Source organism: Acartia tonsa, chromosome 1, assembly GCF_053477335.1.
Source record: "Acartia tonsa isolate MP-2025a chromosome 1, ASM5347733v1, whole genome shotgun sequence".
NCBI lineage: Eukaryota > Metazoa > Arthropoda > Copepoda > Calanoida > Acartiidae > Acartia > Acartia tonsa.
In genome coordinates, this window is record NC_137260.1 from 594,093 (window position 1) to 616,301 (window position 22,209).

The following is a 22,209-nucleotide window of genomic DNA, read 5'->3' on the forward strand; positions in this document are numbered from 1 at the left end:
TCGATTTAAATTTTGCATGATGATTCCTGTAGTAGTCAGGTACGATTTAGAAAGCGTAGCAACTCTATAATCATTACCAGAATGTCTGTACGTCCATTTTAAACATGTTGATTTTTTTCACTTTTTTAACAACAAATTTTTATGTGATCTAGTTATACGTTTGATCTGATTTTTTTGTATATTGATTCATGGGACAACAAAGAATAATAGTATAAGCAAAGCAACTCTATAATCAAGTCCTAAAAATGTAAGTATGTCCAGAAACATTATCCTGTATCAAGCAGTTTTTGAACAAATTTACTTACAATTTTGCTTCGACTCTTTCGATACTTTTATATTCTGATTATTCAGTTCAGACACTATGCAAGTGTTAATGTCCGTTTGTCCTACCGTTTGTCAGTGCTTCGCTTTTATGGATGTTGTCATCCTTGTTCTTAATTAAACCCAATGACCAAAATACCAGAGAGAGGAGATAATGGGCTGTTTATTACATTTGTCCCCAAAGTTTTAAATAAGATTTTCTTAATCGTTGGCATTCCAAATTTTTATTTAATTTTCATTGGTTGGTTTATGAAGTTTAGTCACCAAACGTTTCAGCCACTCATTGCAATCTACAGCATGTACAGGTAATTTTAAAAGGCATTATTGGGGACGGAAATCAATTTGGCAACAATCCATGCAGTCATAGGCGTCCAAGGGGGGGGGGTAATGGGGCGATTACCCCCCCCCCATTCAAAATTTACCCCTACCCTGGGGGTGCCGTAGGCACCCCCAACAATTTAGGAGGGGGTATTTACCCCCCCCAAACAATTTTGGGGGGGTAAATACCCCCCCCCAAAATAAAAAATCTCTAATAAAAAAATTTTTTTCGAGCTTCGCGCGCATTTTTAATACTATATATTTAATAAAATTTAAATTACCCCCCCCAAAAATTTTACCCCGGGGGTAAATTTTGGGGGGGGTAAACTAAATTTACCCCTGCCAACAGATTTCAGGGGGGGTAATTACCCCCCCCCAAGCAAATTTTACCCCCGGGGTAAAAATTTTGGGGGGGGTAAACAAAATTTGCGCCCAAACACGAATTTCCCCCCCCCTAAAAAATTTTTACCCCCCCCCCAAAATAAAAAGCTTGGACGCCCCTGCATGCAGTACAAGAAATTCTATTTATTTATGTTGACAAAAGCAAAAAAATGACCTCAAAAAACATGTACTTTGGCTTTCTTTGAATATTAGAACTATTTATCTACCTATCAATTATTCATCTTTATACTGTATTAAAAAGCATAAAAGCATAAAAGCAAGATACCTTTACTACGACGTAAAAATTTGTATTGTAGCTGGACAAAGTGAAGTCATAAAAATGAGGTATTATCCATCTCTTTTTTAGGGTTCCAGGACAAACGCAGGAGTCCCAAACGTCGGAGGGGACAAACGCAGGAGTGTTAAAATATTGATTTTATTAAGTATTTCTATACAGATTAGGTTAGGTTAAGATATGAATGAACAAATAAGCCCCCCGCAGTGGTTAGGCATTTAAAAACCTCAAAGATGGTCTAAAATAGGTTAGGTTAGGTTAAGTGTCCACTCCGACGTTTGTCAACTCCGACTTTTGGGACTCCTGCGTTTGTCGTAGGACCTTTTTTTAGGGATTTTCTTTCCCACTTCTCCTCACATCTCCCTCATTTTTATGGCGTCACGTGGCTGATTTTTGAGAGTGACTCTTCGTCCATATACTAAAGATGCCCAGGTTTTAAGTATGATCCTGTAGTGATTTTTGTTGAAATTTACCTATGACTTTGACTATTAACTAAACATTTCATAAAAATTATCATTAAAAAACTAAAGGACCTGGAAGGAAGGGATTATGATCTATTTATAAGTTTTATTGAATTTTGATTGGTCGGCTTATTAAAAGTTGAGTGTCCAAACATTTCAACCACATATTGAAATATACATAAGGGATGTAAATTAATTTATCGGTTATTGTCTTATCCCTTTAGATACCTGTAAAAAGACACCAATTTTAAGTGTTAAATTAATAGGTTTTCTCTAGTTCTATTAAACTAAAAAAAAAATTGAAGCTCGACAAGATCTGGACTAAAAAAAACATCAATTTATTTACGTTGACATATGCAAAATATGACCCCGATAAACAGAGTCGTTGTCTTGGTACTTATATAGTGTGTTCCTTGCGGGATCGAACCCCACCTAAACCTTATTAGAAATATGAGCAGAAGACGACTTTTGTAGTTTGAAATCATATTATCTAAGCAATGAAGCGCGGCATAGCCATATGTATGCGCCCCCACGCGCTTTCTTCCTTTGTATTGTTTGATGCCCTCAGCACGGCACATGTTATGTGACGAAAAATCCTGTTCTGCATAGAATGAGTGGTTAGCTGTGTGTTTTTTTACCTCTATATACTTCCTGGCTTGATATGAATTAAGACTGGTGAGTATTCTTTCTTTTTAACCTTTGAATTTTGAAGAATAGAGTGATTTTTTTGGTTTAAGATATAGCAAATTGATTTCTTTATTTTTTCATTAAAATAGACCAAATCATTGACTTATTTTTACCTACGAATAATTTTATATATTTTAAAATGATTCTGTTTGAAATTTATCAGTTTCTATTAAAAAATATGCACGTTTTCTTATTCGTTGAAACATTTTTAATATTTTGTATTAATTTTGTTATTATCTTTTTAGATCCCACCGTTTCATGGTGTAAATACACTATTTGTAACTGCATCAGTGCCTTATTCATTGGAAGTAGTGAGGATGATTGTGCTTCATGCACTTAAGATCTCGTAGACGGCCACGTAGGCCTAAGTACCGAGATATTCGGCCCAAAGTACCGAAACAATGAAACGGTAATCAAGTCTGTCAGCCGAAGAAGAAGCTGTACTGGATATGTTACTGTTAGTGTGCTGGATTATTGAATAATCTCCAAGCCAACTATAATTGTAATCAGTGCTAGTTAAAGTGACATTATGGCTCAATATAGTGAACTTGTCAAAGCGCAAAAAAGTTATGGTGATCTGAAATGATTTATTGGATGAACTCTAGACGTTACCAACCATAATTGTAATCAGTGCTAGTTAAAGTGACATTATGGCTAAATATAGCGAACTTGTTACAGCGCAAAAAAATTATGGTGAACTGAAAAAGTCTCTCACAGCTATCAAGGATCTTAAATCATTGAAATTCATGATGGAGATAGCAGGCGATGACCTATATAACTGTAGAGTTGAGTTCATCTCTCTATGGGCTAAAGCTGCCGCCATAATTCAAAATGGTTTTAGGAAACCGCCTGGCACTTTAGTTGATGATATTGCCAGTATGTTTTACTTATTGGCCAAGGCCAATGTTGAGCCTTGTTTGCCTTCTAAGAAGAAAAACACTGCTACGGCGAGCACTGCCGTAGCTGTTGTTGATGCTGTTGTTTGTGTTGCAGTCAATTCTGATGTTGTAGATAGAGATGCAGCCGTTAACAACACTGCTGGGGCGAGCACTGCCGTAGCTGTTGATGATGAACCTGTTGGTTCTGCTTGTGAAGCTCTTGTTGATGCTGTTGTTTGTGTTGCAGTTAATTCTGATGTTGAAGATACTGCTGCAGCCGTTGACAACATTGCTACGGCGGGTGTTGCCGTAGCCGTTACTGATGATAATGTTGTTTGTGTTGCAGTCAATCCTGATTATATTGAAGATAGTGCTGTAGCCGTTGATAACATTGCTACGGCGGGTGTTGCCGTAGTTGTTCACAATGCTGATGTTGGTTGTGTTGTAACCAATTCTCATGATGTTGGTGATAGCGCCGCGGCCGTTCCTGATGATGATGTTTACGTTCCAGCCGTTGCTGCTGTCGTCAGAGTTGCAGCCAATTCTAGTGTTGAAGTTGTTGCAGTTGACGCTGATGCTGATAGTATTGCAATTAATACTGAAGTTGTTGCTGTTGCAGACAACATTGAGGTTGGTAGTGTTGATAATCACTGCCGAAGAGGCTTCCAACTGCTGAAGATGGTTGGAGGAAGCGGAGCAGCTTTGAGGGCTGTCTCCACAGCAGAGAAAATTATAGAATATTTCTCTTGTGCAATTAAATTAGTGCCATGTGATAATGGCCGCCGACACTTTGTATTCGATACAGGGTGGTCATTTTGAAGCAGTCCAGCCGCGGATTTTTTGTAGCCAAGCTGGCCAGGGAAGTACCGACAGAAATACCTATCCCTGCACATCTAATCTACGACATAAACCATTTATGTGTGAAAATGATCTCCTAAAGAGAAGAAATGTTACAAGTTATATATTTGGCTTGTGAAGGGAACCAAAATGGGTTCTGTAAAGAATAAGTATTCATTATTCAACTAATTTTATTGTTCATATTTAAGCACAAAAATTCTACAAAACTGTTTAAACTTTTAAAGCAGATTTTAAAAGATTTTGTTTCTTTAAGTATGATTTTGAAAAGCAAAAGTTCGTGTGTATTAAATACCAAATGATTTTTGCAGATTTTAAATTGAGAAAAATAGATTTTTTTTACAAATTATTTTTCGAGGTATTTTTTTCATGGTTCACGTTTACTTAAAAAATGTTATTTCTCAGATTCTCATATGAAATAATGCATTAAAGCAAAGAACACAACATGTAATATTATTATGATAATGTTTAAAATATTCCTTATTATTATTTTAAAAGATTATCGCAAAAAAATCAGATATTTGTTTAAATTCATAAGCAAATAAAAGTTTTTTTTTCATTCCGAAAGCAGAGATTCGTAGTAATATACGTACCTAGCAATTTCGGACTATTTAAAACCTTGAGAAAGTATTTTATAGCAATTATTTTCCTAGGTACATATATTTTTTTTTCTCGTTCATGTTTAAAAAATGTAAACTCTATTTCTATGAGATAAGCATTTATAATAATGAACACGATGTATGATATTATTAAAATATTGATTATTATTTTTTATGAATATCACAGAATTAATTTAAGATAAACTATGCATATTTTAAATTAACCTTACCTTCATTTTTATTGCAGATATTAAAATTGAAGCAGTATTTTTTTAAAAGAAATTACCCATTTCTTAAAATTTATAAGTAACGCAAATTTTGATACAATTTTGTTTTAACTTATAAATGAGTTCAAGATTTATTTTGACGCCAAAGACTAAAGTTTTCTAATCGAATACATAAGTTTTTTTTACGGATTTTATTTGATCGGGACCTGGGATTTTTTCGCGTAAAAAATCTTAGGTACTTATTTTTTTAGACGCGAAGCATTTTTTGTTCCTTGTTGGACAACATGAAATGTGATATATTGATAAGAAATAAGAATGTAACAACATTTAATCATTTGAAAAATTATTTTCTTTTCATATATTTACATGCATTACAAAATAATTTAATATTAATCGTATATTTAAGTTATTTTTTTTCGTTCTGAAGATTTACCTAAAATAAAAGCAGTTAATTTTCATGAAGAAAGCAGACTTACTCTGATTTGTTTTGATTTTCTTGAAGCAGAGATTTGATGAATAATTTGATAATTGATTTGATGAATTATTATGATTGATTATGAGCTCCTAATGAAAGATTAGGTACTCTTTTATATTTATTTCTTTCTTTCTTTTTTGAGTAAAAAGATTTGATTGAAACAAAGTTTTTCTGATTTTATTATTTCTTTCTTTCTTTTTTGAGTAAAAAGATTTGATTGAAACGAAGTTTTTCTAATTTAATTATTTCTTTCTTTCTTTTTTGAGTAAAAGATTTGATTGAAAAGAAGTTTTTCTGATTTTATTATTTCTTTCTTTCTTTTTTGAGTAAAAGATTTGATTGAAAAGAAGTTTTCTGATTTTATTTATTTCTTTCTTTCTTTTGAGTAAAAGATCTGATTGAACTATTTAATTTGATGATTTACCTTATGATGATTTTATGATACAGTTTTGATGTTTAGATTTAAAGATATTTTATTCTATCGTATAAAATATTATTTTTTTAAAAAAAACCTTTTGGGTACCTGATGAATGTTTGGGTACCTTCGTAATTATGGTCTAGCAAATTAATTCAAAAAGCAAAAGGCAGTTTGAGTTGTTGTGGATATTCGTGAATGTTTTTACGAGCGAATTTGAGGCCATAGGGCCATTTTTCAAACTCTTGTGACTCATGTGGTCATGAGTTTTGACTTTTGTGGACACTGTCTGCACACAAAATTGCAAAGAATGTTAATGATGTGTTCGATTCCTCAGTTCACAGGCGGGTGTGTCTTGGTACTTATATAGTGTGTTCCTTGCGGGATCGAACCCCACCTAAACCTTATTAGAAATATGAGCAGAAGACGACTTTTGTAGTTTGAAATCATATTATCTAAGCAATGAAGCGCGGCATAGCCATATGTATGCGCCCCCACGCGCTTTCTTCCTTTGTATTGTTTGCCCAGTAACATGTTTTTGAAAAATGTCACAACTTTTTCCGATGTAGACGTTTGTGACATGTCACAATGTCACACGCCTAAACTTGTGACCGGTCACACACTTTATATAGTGAGTTTGTCATCAAAAATGTGACATGTCACAAGATTTTTGAGTGACATATCACAAAGTATTGTGTGACTTGTCACAAAGTATTGTGTGTGACTTGTCACATAGAATGTATGAATGTCTCAGAATATGTGACTTGTCACAAGGAATGTTTGTGAAATGTCACATGGAATGTATGAATGTCTCAGAATATGTGACTTGTCACAAAGTATTGTGTGACTTGTCACAAAGAATGTTTGTGACTTGTCACATTGAATGTATGAATGTCTCCGAATATGTGACTTGTCACAAAGTATTGTGTGACTTGTCACAAAGAATGTTTGTGACTTGTCACATTGAATGTATGAATGTCTCCGAATATGTGACTTGTCACAAAGTATTGTGTGACTTGTCACCAAGTATGTGTGTGACTTGTCACAATTTTTTTATTAACATGAAATATAAGTGACACGTCACAAGTGACATGTCACAATGGTACTACAGAAATAAAAAGGTAATAAAAAAATAGATTTATTTATAAATATTAACTTCTTAATAAGCACACCATTTGACAAAACTTAATAATCACAGCATTTGATTAAACGTACAAGTTTGATACTATAGAAATAGTTTTCCCATCATTAATGTTGATGCTTGCCGATCAAACAAACTATTTTGATACTTATTTTAGTTTAATTTATGTAAGGTTAATGAAAGAAACGCCTCAAAGGATTAAAGATCCCCTTATTGACTAGAATCTGGACCCCTAATATTTTTATTGTTTTAAAAATTTTGTGGTTGGTTTGTCGTTAAGCATTATGTTGTAAACTACTGAATTTTTTTAAGTTAACAAGTTCAACTCTTAGGTACTAAACCAAAAGTTAAAATGCTAAGAATTACCCTCCCAAAAAAAGAAATGCAGGTTATTTTTTAATTAACGTTGGTGGTCAGTCACAAGAAGGACTTCAAATACTTTCTTCTACAGTATCCCTGAAAAAGAAAACTTTATTATTAAAAATACTCTTAACATTCAAGTATTATTATTACCATAACATCCGAATTTATGTTTATTTTGAAGAAAAACTACTTTATAATTTGAATGTCAAACCTTATATATATCTTCATAGAAATATTTTTTTCAATTCCCCCCCCCCCCCCCCCCCCCCCAATGACAGAAATATGAACTCTGGCCGCGGCGATCTGCATCCTTGCCTGCCTAGCAGCAGCGCTCGGCCCCCTTGCCTGCCTAGCCGCAGGCGCTTGGCTCCCTACCATATAATTTTTAGACAACTTAGCTGCTATTAAAGATACAAATATAGAATTACCTGTCCTTTTGCCTTGAAAAATATTTCCGCAGACTTGCTGTTTTCTGGGAAGAACTTCCTGGTCGATAGTAAACCAAATTTCGGACCAAGTTGGGAAAAGATTTGTTGAACTCCTAGAAAAAATAAACAATGATTAAATAATGTCAAAAGTAAGAACTAATTTTTCAAGCAAAGCAAATCCCGTGCATTGATTGGTTTCAACAATTTTACATTAGAAACAAACAGAATGACTTTTTAGTAGCGAAGCTACTCTATAATTCGAAATGTCCATCATCCGTCCGTCTGTCCGTCATGAGACAGAATAGGGGATAAATCTTTTATTGATTTTAAAAATACACTTTAAATCTACTTGTACACATTCCCATCCACGATTTTTTTGTGCTTCGCTACTTATGGATGTTGTCATCCTTGTTTTATCTTCTTCTAATGATTAATAGTTATTTCTCGCATCGTATTATAAACGGCTTTCCACGGATATAGAAAGTACAATTATGAGATTAAAACAAGTTTTTTTAGCCCCGAGGTGCCGAAGGCACCGGCTAAAAAAACTGGTTTTAATCTTATGATTGTACATTTCTATATTCGTAGATAGCTGGATATAATACGATGCTAGACATAGTTTTTTCGTATGGATGAGAACCGGTTCCTATCCACTGGATTCGAATAAATACAAGAAATATTTATTATATTTATAATGGTCAAATGATGACCTAATGAAAATTTACCTCAAATGTTATGTGTTGTAGAATATTTGTGTTCCTTCCTAAGCCTAGCATTTTCTTGATGACTGCAAAAAATATCACTTAAATAAGCATATGATTTAAATAGAGTATATGTTCTCAAAGAAATACTCCCGATTTTTTTTATTGATTTTAAGCTAAATTTTCTTTAAAAGTTTTAAGGCTGAAACTGAGCCATTATTGAATAAAGTTATCTTATTATTAAGTGGTTGCCTTTAGTAGGTTCTTTTTCTTTGGCAAATGCTTCTCTCATCTTCACAGGCTGTCTTAGGCAAAGGTCCTCAATATCCTGAAAGTCTTGGTAGCGATGAACAACAGGTATCTCGAAATCTCCTTGAGTTGATTATCAGAATAAAAATATTAAATATTTTTTAATTTTTCACATTAACAATATGACGATGTAAGTTTGGATAAAATATTAAAAAGTTGACAAGAGGAAATGAAACTTGCATATAAAAATATACACCACAGGGGAGTTTTCTGATGTTATAGTTTAGATTAATATTTTTATTCAATAAGAACCTTTAAGTTCGGATAAAGAATGACCCAATTGTTCTATTTTTTCTCCAAGGTCAGTTTCCATTTTTACTTGCTGCACAAAGTCATAGATTTTTTTTACCTATTCCTTTTTATTTTTCAAATTGCTACCACCTTTATCCCACTTCTCTACCCACTATAGAGAAATATGTTACTGTTTATCTATACTAGCGGATTCGCCCTTAGCCTCTACAGTCGAAATAAATGCAAATGGGTTGCAAATTTTGCGAATAAATGGCAAATTCACAAAAATTCTTATAAAAAATCAAAATTGGGGGGGGGGGGGGGGTGGGGGGGTTGTTTATGATTTTAAGGTCAGACATAATTCTACTTTGTATTATAGGTACAAAAAAATTCTTTTCCTTTGAATAAAGTTTCTTTTGCATTTCCAGTATATCCTTCAGTATTTTCTGAAATTAAAAGATTTGTTACAATCCTCGTAAAATTTTTTATACCACTCCACCCCCCCCCCCCCCCCCCCAACAGAACTATGAACTCTGGCCACGGCGATCTGCCTGCCTAGCCGTAGTGCTCGGCTCTCCAGCCTATAACCTAACCTAACCTAATTAGTATTTCTGGGGGGGGGGGGAAGGGTTGTTTTCCCGCCGTCGGCGAAGACTAGAAGCTGCCAACTACAGCTGCGGCCGCCGATATTTAAGTTCTAAGATTCATTATATAAAGAAGGACCTAAAAAAGGGTGAAGGAAGCGAAAATTGACTTTGACTCACTTATAGTCGGAACTTCAAAATCAAACAGAGAACATGCTCAAAAATTTGTAGCCATCTAATTCTAATGGTAGCTGAGATAAAGGTGTGGCAAGGATTACCTCATATTCAGCATGTGGTTCTCGTGACCTTGCTGTAGGAGTGCTAGTTGATGGATTGCTGATCAGAAAAGATGAATCTTCTTTTTCGTATTCAATCTGCAATGAAAATATACAGGGTGATTCAATAAAAAAGTTAGTTTTGTGTTTTAGAGGGGTATTTTCTTAATAAATTCCCGTTTTTCGGCTAAGGCTAGAAAAAGTTATTTTTTATTATTAAAAATATAAGCTCCACCTAAAATTTGGTAATCTTAGCTTTAAAATTGGCCGCTTTACAGCTGTTTAAATATTTAGCTGCTAGCTTCTAAAACACTACATAATCCATTTTTTTAATCACGCTCTACAAAGAAAAATATTTATAGAAAAAAGATAATACTATCTGCAATGAAAAAGATTTCAGAATTTACTATAAAAGAATAAAAGGGTAAGAAAGTAGAAAATGAAAATTTATAAAGTCAACCTCTAGCAACTATGATATATATTTTAAAATATTACCTCATTTTCTGAAGGTGTTGATTGCGGCGTTGATTTTGGTGTGCTGTATTTTGTTTTACTGTAATTTTCTAATTTCTGCAATTTAAAAATATATAAAGAAGGTATCTTAACTTTTATTTTTATAGCTAGCCGGTGCTTTTAGTAAGTATTAGATGTAAAATTTTCCATAGAATTTAGATATGCAATCGGTTTTTTGTAGACCTCTTATTTAAGTTTTTAAAAAACAAAATTAAGTCGGTTTTAAGGTACTGAAACGCAACAAAAAAAGGAAGAAAATTGTCATTATGAACAAAAATAGTGAGATCTTTAATTTGACACCTTACTTTTTAATTCTGTTGAGTAATTATTTAAAAAATCGATTTTTTAAATCTCAGTTTAATCAACACTTTAAACATTAATATATTCTTCCACAGGCATAAAAAATATGGGTTCATATATACTTTGCCTGTACAACTTAATTACTTAAAAAATATGAGTCTACAAAAAAACAGATTGCATATATAAATTCTATGGAAAATTTTACATCTATTACTTACTAAAAGCACCGGCTAGCTAAAAAAATAAAAGTTAAGATACCTTCTTTATATATTTAGGTGGAAAAAATGTGTTGTTGGCGGAGATTATTTAATTTGTTTCTTGTCTACAAACAAATGACTGATTATAAAGCTTGAAAGGTTTATGCTTATGTAACCCCTATCCTTCACACTCCTTCACCCATGTTTAAGAATAAACCTGTTAAATTACCTCAAGTGGTTCTCGATTCCTAACAGGAGTCTTCAGTTGATCGGAATCCCCTTCAAACCCAATAAAAGTTTTTTTTGAAACCTCATTTGGGTTTTCTCGCTGTCTCTTAAGACTCTACATGGATTAAGCTTGAAAATTGAAATAAAACGAATGATATTATGTTTAATGTTATCTAATTTTAAAACAATTTTAGACCAAATGAATGCTATATATTTTCTAAAAGGTGGTTGATTAAAATATACTTATTTTTAAAAAAGGAAAATTAAAGAGATAATATTTAAATAACTAAAAGATTTATAACAAGAACTTGAAAATACATCAAATAGTTTCAACTTTAAAGCTTCCCTTAGAAATGGACAATTCAACAGATTTCAACCTGTGATCAGAGATTTTGTTTATCACTTCCATATTTGACTCTCTTATCAAGTTTTCCTGCAATGCACATAAAATAAATATAGAATTTGGAAACCCTAAGTCAATCCTTCGTCGGACAGTTGTAAAGGTGCTTTTCTGTCGCCAATACATTTTTGGTATGACAAGATCTCGATTTCGACTCCTGTCAACCAAAAAGGGATTTAATTACTTAGTGCCCTTAAAATTCATCTCAAAAAATTTTATTTTATACTTTTCTGTAGGCAATTTATAACAAAAAACAATTTGCTTTTATGTTTTTTTCTGTCATTCGAAAGGAGATAAAGGTCATTTTATGAAGGTTGGTCAAAAATTACCACATTAACCACTCCCCGAAAATAGCCCACCTTACCCTATCCATCTATCTATCCATTCATCTATCTATCCATCTATCTATCCATCTATCTATCCATCTAATTATCCATCTATCTATCCATTTATCTATCCATCAATCTATCCATCTATCTATCCATTTAGCTATCAATATTTTACCTTGTCGTACTCTTTAGTTTCTACTATAATATCGATAATTTCTCTCCGTTGTTCTTCAGAGGACTCATTCTTATGGATAAAAAAATTAAATTGGATAATGCCATGTTTTGCCTGTCAAGCACTCAGACCCCACTTCCCCTTTTATTATTTTTCTCCCTATTTAAAGATTTTATAACCATACTAGGAACTATAAGAAGCTTCACTGTAAACGAGAACAATTTCTGTTGGTTCAGCGGTTAACAAGATCCGTCGGGACAGACAAAAAATGTGTAAAAAATATTTATTAGAAGGTAAGGGGGTGAAGACACCCTCCCCAAAAAAAGTTAAAAAATACCCTGGACCTATAAGAAGCTTCAGTGTAAAGGAGAACAATATCTGTTCAGCGGTTACCGAGATCCTTCGGGACAGACAAAAAATGCTTTCTACTTTATATAATAGGATACCCTAAAGGATCCTACCCTTACCCCTTTCCTAACCCTGCAGTTACCTAAACTTACTTAACCTCTTACTTAACCTAAGATAAACAGCAGACAAAAAGAATGTGTTAAAATTTATGATAATAGAGTTGCTATGCTTTCCAAATCGTACTACAGGAATCACCATGCAAATTTTGAAATCAATAGGATAATTATAACATGCCTAAATTAATGTAATGACGGATGGACTGATTATAATTATAGAAAAGCTGCGCTTTTAAAAATTACTGTAATGATTCCAGCTTTTTTGACTACATCTAATATTAGGAAGGTGTCTTGAATAACGTAGTGTGGTATAGAACGGATAAGAGATTTCAGTTTTTCTTTCCAACTTTCCTATTATAAAATTCTATGTTAAAATTGCTATCTGCATGCAGGGGCATCCAAGCTTTTTTATTTGAGCTTGGGGGGGGAAATTTTTTAAAAAATTTTTACCCCGGGGGTAAAATTTGCTTGGGGGGGGGGGGGGGTAATTACCCCCCGTGAATTCTGTTGTCTAGGGTAAATTTTGTTTATCCCCCAAAATTTACCCCCAGGGTAAAATTATTTGGGGGGGTAATTTGATAATGTATTAATGTTGAGCAGTAAAAATATGCGCGAAGCTCGCCAAATTTGTTTTGTTAGGGATTTTTTATTTGGGGGGGGTATTTCCCCCCCTAAAATTGTTAGGGGGGAGGTAAATACCCCCTCCTTGAACGTCTATGTCTGCATGTACCTATATTACGGAAAGTTTATTATGAGTTAAGAAAACAATGAACCTTGCTCATCCCCCTCAACATAAGAATAATGAAATATCCTAAGCTCCACTTCCCAAACAAATCCCTTTTAATGTATTTAGCACCTACCGGCCAAGAAGGTTTATTAGCTAATTCTTCTTCATCTTTTTCAGAACCAGAAGATTCCGAAGATTCTTCATCGTAGCTTTCTTTGCTTTCATCAATACCATTTAATAAGCTTTGTGATGCTCCTTCCTAAATTATACACATTTAGGTATTAACCTCTTAAAAAGATTTTTTTCAATTTTTATGACCTCCCCCCCCCCCCCCTCAGAACAATGAACTGTGGCCACAGCGCTTGGTACCCTTGCCTATAACCTAACCTAACCTAAAAGTAAAACAGTTTTTTTTTCTGCCAGGGTTCTGTTGGGGGGGAGGGGGGGGGTTGAGTTGTAAACAAATTTTAGAAATTTTTTTAAAAATTACTAAGAGGCTAACGCCCATATTTTGATTCACCAATATGCTTTTAACCTAATTATATTAAAGCCTTATTTTTAAAAAGTTTATTTAGGACAAATTTAGTGTGTTTTGAAATTAAATGAAGCATGTAGCATGTAGCAAAGCAATATGAAATTTTATAGATATATGGAAAATGATAAATGCAAAATAAATTGTATATGTCCATTGGAAAATCAAAATTGATTACCTACCGAGTATTTAGAATTAGGTACTGGTTTTCTTCCGGACTTAGTTCGTACAGGTGGTTCACTCTCGCGAAACATGTCAGTCTCTTCATACATTGTCGTCTGAAAAAAATTATTTACAAACATAGATGCCTATATGGTAAGACAACATAATAGTTATTACATCTTGATACAACAGGTAAACAAAGTAATTTTTTTAAAGAGCCGCTAACATAATTTGTTCCTAAAGGTTTCTTTTCTGTTCTGAATATTTTTAAAAATCTAAAATGAGAACAATTGATAAATAATTCCAATGAAGTATTTTTTAAGTAATGTTAAATATATTTCTGTATTCTAAAGAAGTCAAATATTGCTAAAAAGAAAGAATTTAAATCAAAGTAAAACAGATATTTTTGTTTGTAAAAATATAAAAACAATTAAGAGGTTACTCAAATGTAATGATATATTAGTCCATAAAAGCAAGTTTTGGTAGTTTTATTTATCAATTGCCTAGAATCCAGTGGATCTGTAAACAACGGTTCTCCGTCTCTAAATACATTACATCTCAGTCGACCATCTTCTTCACGACTGATCACTTCATGCAATGTATTTTCTAATATGAACCAAGAGGAGTTAACACTCTCTGAGCTTTCCTTTTTAAAAAAGGTCACAGATACCTTTAAATCATTAATTGTATGTGAGTAACACTGTTATACTTAATGCGATTAAGGTACATTTGTTTTATATATTTCTGAAGGAAACAAAAACTCAATATTATATGACTTTAAAAAAATGTTGTAGTACTTTCATATCTTACAGTAAAGTATTTGTCTCCATACAATCAATCCTCTTCAAAATATCTGTTAGCAAATTCTTTGAGGTGAAATCTTCCACCTTTCACTTTTTGTCCAAAATTTCTATTCCAAGACTCAAATCTAATTACACACATTTTAAGAAAGAAACTTAAGATTGGTTAGAAGAACAATATGAATGATATGAATAGATATAGAATTTGTAAACACCAAGTCATTCACTCCGTCGGACAGTTGCTAAGGTGCTTTTATGTTGCCAAAAAAAACCTCCCCAAAAATAGTTTTAAACCTTCCCTGGACCTATAGAAGCTTCACTGTAAAGGAAAACAATATCTGTTCAGCAGTTACTGAGATCCTTTGAGACAGCCAAAAAACGCTTACTACTTTAGGATTACTTTAATAGGCTTACTTTTTATTGTCAAGGCTTAAAATGTGATTAAAACCTGAATGCAGAGTTAGAGGTTAGAGTGCTTCTGTTATTTTTAGTTATTTTGGGGTAATGCAGCAAGTAATGGTTCTTAATTATCAGAAACGAATCCCCAAAAAGATCATGGCCTTGTTCGACAAACTGAATAAGTAAAGATGTAAATAAAATTGGAAGTCAACTAAATGAGAAAACTAAATATGATAAACAAAATAAAATAAAATAAAATTTGTACTGCAAATTTTAATTTCTGTCCAAAAAAAATAAAGATGTTTACAATGTTTGGACTGTTAGCTTAAACAGCAGCCTAGACAATCATGTTTTGCTTCAAATATAAACATACAGACAACTCATTACCTTTAACAAAAGGACTTCTGAATAATTTAACATTTCGTCATTAGTTACCAAGTCAGGGGTCTCTTTAAAATTATCCCCATTAATACAATTAAAAAATTTGGAGTACTAAAGATAGTTGAAGAGATTAAATTTTTAGAATATAAAAATCAGACTTTTATTTCATGATGTTCAGATTCAAAGTTTTTTTTAGCCTTTCAAGTGACAATCATATGTTACCAAGCATAAAGTAAGAAACAATGATAAAATGGATGCGCGGAGCAAACTTTTGGGCCGGTTTCGGATTCCGGATTCTTATTTTTGGCGGATTCCGGATTCGGATTCCGAATTCTAGCAGTATTTTTAAAGGTCTTTTTAAAAATATATAAAAAATTAAGTGCTCTTGATGTCCTAAAAATTAATGTTCTTGGTGTTCACTATAATTCACTTCCGAGAATCGAACCAGATTTTAAAAATTTTTATATGTAATGATGATACTTTGTTTTGGGGATAACTTTCCTAATATGCTGACACCCACAAAGAAATGTAAGAAATGCAAATATAATTCATCACTTAGCACTTCTTTTAAAACAAACAATGAAAGATATAAAAAGAAGACTCGAAATTCCGATGCCTTCCACCTCATTAATTCTACTGGAGAACGAGGCTTTCTGGAAAAGTTTTGATAGGGCAAAAATTTGACAACTCTCTCTAATTCCTTAAAATCTAGGTATTATAATCTGCAAATATTTTTTTATAAAAAAAACTCTAAAACATTTTTTCATTCTGAAGTTATTAAATTTTAAACTTCAATAAAATCAAATTTCATTATTCTGGGTTAGACTATTTACAGATTAAAATTCCTCATGAAAAATGTATATTGTGTCATCAGTTAATTTTTTCTTTGATGTCTTTAGTCCTATGACTAAACCTAAAAATGAATGTGATAACCTTTGAATTACTTGTCAAACACAAAATCAACACCCCACCCCCCACCTTAAATTATTTTAAAAACATGCCCCTCCCTTAATTTCAACAATTAGGAGGGGGGGGGGAGTGCTTCACAAGCAAAGCAATGGATTTAGCAGATGTTATATTATATTATTTAAAAAAAAATTTTAACCACACTTCTCCCCCCACCAACTAAACTATGAAACCAGGTGGCAGCTCCTTTTTTAGGTTAGGTTGTAGGCTAGGTGGCTGAGCACTGCAGCTAGGCAGGCCAGGGGGCCAAGAGCCACAGCCAGGTTTCATAGTTTTAGGGGGGGTAACTCAAATTTTCAAAATTGATAAAAATAAATCATAAGAGGATAATACCAAAATCTGAGCTCCATAAGCAGAAAACACTTGGAAGAAAGTAAGTTTTTAATCTTATATATAAGTAAAGATGAGTATTACCTTGTAAGTATCTTTTTACACTTCCGCTGTAAAGTGTATGCAAAGGATCTGTCAAGAAAGATAAGAAATTATTGAAACAAGTAAGCTCTACTGGATAAGACATTTGAAAAAAATGAATAAACAAAATGATAAATTAATTTTTCTGACTTGAATAATTTCTTATTATTTTTTATCTCTCCTGGTGGAAATCCATAAATTTGGTCAAAATCTTCTCCAAGAATTTCTATAAATGGGGAAGTACCCTACAATTTTAAAAAATTCTGTGACAACTTTTATCATTTGAAAAAAAATCATCATTCTATTTGTTTCAACGCATAAAGTTATTAGGTGTAAATGTAAAGTAGAAAAAAAATAAAAATTAATTAAGTATAATGATAATCTCGCATAAAATTTTTAATACCATTTGAACACCACATTTTATCTGAAGAAATTTTGAGTTGTTCCAATGCTTTTTTCTGATTGTTGGCTTTGTGATGGTAAGTTTGCCCTTTCGACTATATTCACCCTTTATTTTACAAATATTGCAAGGATATTCATGTCTCTAAAAAAAGATACTAACTTAATTTAAACTTTTTGAGTTTTCAAAATATTGTTGTCTTAGGATTTTCTTGATCTTTAAATGTTTAAAAAGTTAAATGTTAAAAGTGAAGTTTAGTATCCCTGAAATGAGTTTAGATTTCGACAATATGAATGGGCTGGTAGATCCATTATGAAATTTTTCAAAATAAATTGTATGTTGTCAACTCCTTCATCAAGGATTAATTTGATTTGTTTCAGACCTAAGTAATATTTTATAATGTGCAATGATTTTTCTATTTTATTTCTCTAGAAATTGATTTCAATATAAGGGTTACTCTATGAAGTGTTGCTAACCCCCCCGCCCCCCCCCCCCCCAAACACAAAAAATTCATTTTTTTTATTATGCCAACCATTTGGTGCTGCACCAAATGTACTACATTTTTTTAAAATTACCTCTTGGGGCAAAGCCTTAGAGGCTAGGGGTGAAGCGGCTAGTATTAGAATAAAATGATAACATTGCACATTATAAACCCTAACCTTCGGTCAACCAATTTAAATCCTTTGGATGCCCTACAGAATATGTTACTACGACAGGAAAGACCATAGTTTTCATATTCAGAACACTAAAAATTTTCTATGATTCTTAGATATGCAATTTTTGTTTTTTTTGATTAATTAAAAGTATTTTTTTAGATTCATTATACATCTGAATATTAAAAATTACAAAGAATCACAACCTTACAAGCAAAGTCCAATAGCCTTTTTGGTTACTTTGTTCAGTTTTAACACCATCGCAGTTCCCTGTAATATTAATGCATTGTTATAAGGGGGAAAGGGAGAAAGTTATTATTTCGTAAATAAACAAGTATATTATTACCTTGTAAAAATACAGGGTTAGGTATATCAAGACCTAATGTGTGCATTTCTTCAAATAAATTTAAGAATATGTTTTTTAAATTAAAAACATTAAATTGATAATCATCGGATTCTCTTATATCAGTAACATAACAACTCTAAAAAAAAATTTTCAGTAGGTAGTTATTATTCAGACACAAAACAAATAATTTTAAAGTTTAATTTTCAAAATCAAAAACTTCAAGAAATAAAGTTTCATATCTACCTTATGACGAAAGAGAGTTGCATATGTTTTAGGTACTGAATCTAAATCGATTGAAGAATGGATTATTTTCAGGAGTTCCGATGTTGCTTTTATTGTAATACATGGATTGTTCACTTTCCATAACTAAATATAAGCAATACCTATGAATGGAACATTACTCTTAATGATTTTTACATTGTATGAGAAAACTTGAGAACTTAACCCTAACCATGAAAGGTTTGGTCCCTATTCATGCCTCAATAAGCTTCTACTGAAGCTAGGGACCTAAAATTGATATTTGTAACATATTATTGTATATGTGCATTAAAACATCAAACACAAGGACCATTTTATTAATTTACTTCTAGAGCTGTTTGAAAATTTTAGCAGTAAGTAATTAACAAATTACCCTAAGTTGCTCTGAGGCAGACCTGTTATTTTTATTTACAGGGTTAATACAAAAAGGGACCTATAATAAATTTTTTTAAAGACATGTGCCATTTTTTCGATTTTTAGCAGTAAGGAATTAATAAATTACCCTAAGTTTCTCTGAGGCAGACATTTCCCTGTTATTTACAGGGTTAATACAAAAATTCTCAGCCTTTTTTTCATTTCCAGGGTTAAAAAAAATATCACTGTCAGAGGAATCTTCATTATTTTCAATTGAATCTTGTAAACACAATATACTTCTTTCTTGTTCTCTCTTTCTTTTCCTGATCACATCCAGTAAGCAAAAATGTATTTTAAAATACAGGAATTAATAAAAAGAGACATAGACGTCCAAGGGGGGGTGGGTATTGGGCAATTACTCCCCCTCCTCATTTAAAATTTATCCATTTACCCAAAATAAAAAATCTTGAATAAAAAAAAATTTTGTGTGCTTCGCGCGTATATTTAATAAAATTTAAATTATACCCCTTCCCCAAAAACAAAATTTAACCCGGGGATAAATTTTTTTTTGGGGGGGGGGAACTAAATTTACCCCTGCCAACAGATTTCAGGGGGGGTAATTACCCCCCACAAGCAAATTTTACCCCCAGGGTAAAAATTTTGGGGGGGGGGGTAAAAAAATTTGCGGCGTGCCATTTTACCCCCCCCCCCAAAAAAAAAACGAATTACCCCCTCCTTAAAAAATTTGTACCCCCCCAAAACAAAGCAATTGGTAGCCCCTGAAGGGAAAGGTAGGTTTCTGGTAAAAATTTATGTTAACATTAAAAAAAATTGTTTATAGTTCTTTTCAACAAGAAATACACATATTTAGTGAATATTATCGTTCTACTACTATTTTTACAATGCACACCTTTACAAATTTTATTAGAAACCTACCTCTCCCTTTATAACTTTTATCTAGGTATAACTATAAAACATTGGTTGCTTTCACCTAGTGTTTTCTTGGCTTATTTTGTTGAATAGTTGTCTAACAGTAGACATAATATACAAAATGAGTTTAACTATAATTTTCTGAAAGTATTTCTTTTAAAACAAGGCTGCCAACATTATATAATCGATAGGACAATTCTAACATGCCTAAATTAACGAAAAAAGCTATCTGTTACGGACGGACGGACGGACCTACCCTAATTATAGAAAAGCTTCGCTTTTAAAAAGCTTGTTTAATGCAATTAAAAGGTAAAAACTAGAAATATATTTTCACTATAAAACAACATGTGCAACATATTTCAATGAACTAGCTATCCACCATTAGAACTTTTTAGGTGTCCAACCTTTTCTTTGACTATAAGCAGGGGCCGTAGATTTTACATTTATTTCCTTTATAATTTTCTTAACTAAATTGTAATTTAAAATTTCCTTACAATATATTTAAAAATATAATCTAAAAACCCTTCAATGCTAATCATATTTTAACATTATAGATAAGATCTTATTTATGGCCTCATTTAATAACACTTGGCACCACATATTTTGAGCGTCGCTGTCTTAGGCTCCGAGAGAATATAAGGTTGCCACCTTTCATTTTAAATTAAGGGCCTGCAAATTTAGAATTTATTATTTTGTGATTTTCTTTTTACTAAACATTAATTTAAACTAAATTAAAAATTTCCTTTTAAATATTTAAAAATGTAAGCTAAAAAAACCTTGATTGATAATAATATTCTATCAATATTCTTGTGCATCATGTGTATATGGCCCATTTAAAAAACATTTAGCAACACGATATAGTGTGAGCGCATGCGTAAGTACTGAGAGAAAATTGTTAATAAAAAAATGTATTTTTAGTTTTTATAAACTAAGATCAAGTAATTAAAAAAAGAAAAGGATTTCAAAGTATTTTTTCCTCAGTTCTATTTGGTGAATTGGTATGGATAACTTTTTTTGTGAAATAAAATTATAAAACTAGTGACATGTCACAAATAATTTTTTTTTGAGGGAATCATTTTTTTGTGAAATGTCACAAAAAAATCTAATATTGTAAAAACTCGTGACATGTCACAACTAAATTCTAAAATTTTAAAAACTAGTGACATGTCACAAATAATATTTTTGGAGGGAATCATTTCTTTGTGAATTGGTATGGATAATTTTATGTGAAATGTCACAAAAATTCTAAAAATTGTAAAAACTAGTGACATGTCACAAATAATTTTTTAAATTGTAAAAACTAGTGACATGTCACAAATAATATTTTTGGAGGGAATCATTTCTTTGTGAAGGTATGAATAATTTTTTGTGAAATGTCACAAAAATTCTAAAATTATAAAACTAGTGACATGTCACAAAACATTTTTTTTTTGGAGTGAATCATTTTTTTGTGAAATGTCCCAAAAAATTTTAAAAATGTAAAAACTAGTGACATGTCACAAAAAATATTTTTGGAGTGAATAATTTTTTTGTGAAATGTCACAAAAAAATTATAAAACTGTAAAAAATAGTGACATGTCACAAATAATATTTTTGGAGGGAATTATTTCTTTGTGAAATGTCACAAAAAATCTTAAAATTATAAAAACTAGTGACATGTCACAAATAATATTGTCACAATTATTGTGACATGTGACCAACATTTTACTGGGTGATGCCCTCAGCACGGCACATGTTATGTGACGAAAAATCCTGTTCTGCATAGAATGAGTGGTTAGCTGTGTGTTTTTTTACCTCTATATACTTCCTGGCTTGATATGAATTAAGACTGGTGAGTATTCTTTCTTTTTAACCTTTGAATTTTGAAGAATAGAGTGATTTTTTTGGTTTAAGATATAGCAAATTGATTTCTTTATTTTTTCATTAAAATAGACCAAATCATTGACTAATTTTTACCTACGAATAATTTTATATATTTTAAAATGATTCTGTTTGAAATTTATCAGTTTCTATTAAAAAATATGCACGTTTTCTTATTCGTTGAAACATTTTTAATATTTTGTATTAATTTTGTTATTATCTTTTTAGATCCCACCGTTTCATGGTGTAAATACACTATTTGTAACTGCATCAGTGCCTTATTTGGAAGTAGTGAGGATGATTGTGCTCTATGCACTTAAGATCTCGTAGACGGCCACGTAGGCCTAAGTACCGAGATATTCGGCCCAAAGTACCGAAACAGTCGTACTTTTAACAATGATGCTGTACTATATTAAGGGTCGGTCTGTTCGTCCGTAACGGATAGCATGATATTAGAATTATCCTAACATTTTAAACCCTGAC

General features: G+C 32.0%; 3 protein-coding genes across 4 annotated transcripts; 1 reads left to right on the forward strand and 2 right to left on the reverse strand.

Annotated features, from left to right (window-relative positions):
• Nucleotides 1-2,324: 2,324 nt before the first annotated feature.
• Nucleotides 2,325-4,518, forward strand: LOC145325708 (uncharacterized). Its single transcript, XM_080168686.1, has 2 exons — nt 2,325-2,451; nt 2,709-4,518. The coding sequence occupies exon 2, from the start codon at nt 3,114-3,116 to the stop codon at nt 4,158-4,160; it is 1,047 nt and encodes a 348-aa protein (XP_080024812.1). The 5' UTR covers nt 2,325-2,451; nt 2,709-3,113; the 3' UTR covers nt 4,161-4,518.
• Nucleotides 4,519-7,037: 2,519 nt separating this feature from the next.
• LOC145325876 (uncharacterized) lies at nt 7,038-14,080 on the reverse strand. Of its 2 annotated transcripts, XM_080168893.1 has the most exons (14): nt 13,989-14,080; nt 13,408-13,533; nt 12,791-12,898; nt 12,087-12,155; nt 11,529-11,615; nt 11,184-11,297; nt 10,440-10,514; nt 9,948-10,043; nt 9,484-9,531; nt 9,107-9,176; nt 8,798-8,917; nt 8,570-8,631; nt 7,845-7,957; nt 7,038-7,509 (listed from the first exon to the last, which is right to left on the reverse strand). In XM_080168893.1, exons 1-14 carry the CDS (start codon nt 14,076-14,078, stop codon nt 7,485-7,487), a joined length of 1,203 nt encoding a protein of 400 aa, XP_080025019.1. In that variant the 5' UTR covers nt 14,079-14,080; the 3' UTR covers nt 7,038-7,484. The 2 variants fall into 2 exon arrangements, with proteins under 2 accessions (XP_080025019.1, XP_080025092.1); XM_080168966.1 differs by lacking the exon at nt 12,791-12,898.
• A 5-nt stretch (nt 14,081-14,085) lies between these two features.
• Nucleotides 14,086-20,717, reverse strand: LOC145325796 (uncharacterized). Its single transcript, XM_080168792.1, has 15 exons — nt 19,928-20,717; nt 19,085-19,259; nt 18,568-18,690; nt 18,325-18,460; nt 18,185-18,248; nt 17,985-18,070; nt 17,589-17,707; nt 17,329-17,469; nt 17,107-17,170; nt 16,929-16,976; nt 15,555-15,616; nt 15,217-15,341; nt 14,808-14,896; nt 14,472-14,637; nt 14,086-14,243 (listed from the first exon to the last, which is right to left on the reverse strand). The coding sequence occupies exons 1-15, from the start codon at nt 19,975-19,977 to the stop codon at nt 14,099-14,101; spliced, it is 1,593 nt and encodes a 530-aa protein (XP_080024918.1). The 5' UTR covers nt 19,978-20,717; the 3' UTR covers nt 14,086-14,098.
• Nucleotides 20,718-22,209: the final 1,492 nt, after the last annotated feature.

Excerpts from the sequence above, each read along its gene's own strand:
- LOC145325876 (XM_080168893.1), bottom strand. The coding sequence starts at position 14,078 with ATGTATGAAGAGACTGACATGTTTCGCGAGAGTGAACCACCTGTACGA. Across the intron at positions 11,298-11,528 it reads TTGAATTGTCCATTTCTAAG|AGTCTTAAGAGACAGCGAGA; the intron begins GGAAGCTTTAAA and ends TAATCCATGTAG. Across the intron at positions 7,510-7,844 it reads TTTTCAAGGCAAAAGGACAG|GGATACTGTAGAAGAAAGTA; the intron begins GTAATTCTATAT and ends TTTCTTTTTCAG.
- LOC145325796 (XM_080168792.1), bottom strand. The coding sequence starts at position 19,977 with ATGTCTACTGTTAGACAACTATTCAACAAAATAAGCCAAGAAAACACT. Across the intron at positions 15,342-15,554 it reads CAGAAGTCCTTTTGTTAAAG|TTTGTCGAACAAGGCCATGA; the intron begins GTAATGAGTTGT and ends TTACTTATTCAG. Across the intron at positions 14,638-14,807 it reads TAACAGATATTTTGAAGAGG|TATCTGTGACCTTTTTTAAA; the intron begins ATTGATTGTATG and ends ATGATTTAAAGG.
- LOC145325708 (XM_080168686.1), top strand. The coding sequence starts at position 3,114 with ATGGCTAAATATAGCGAACTTGTTACAGCGCAAAAAAATTATGGTGAA.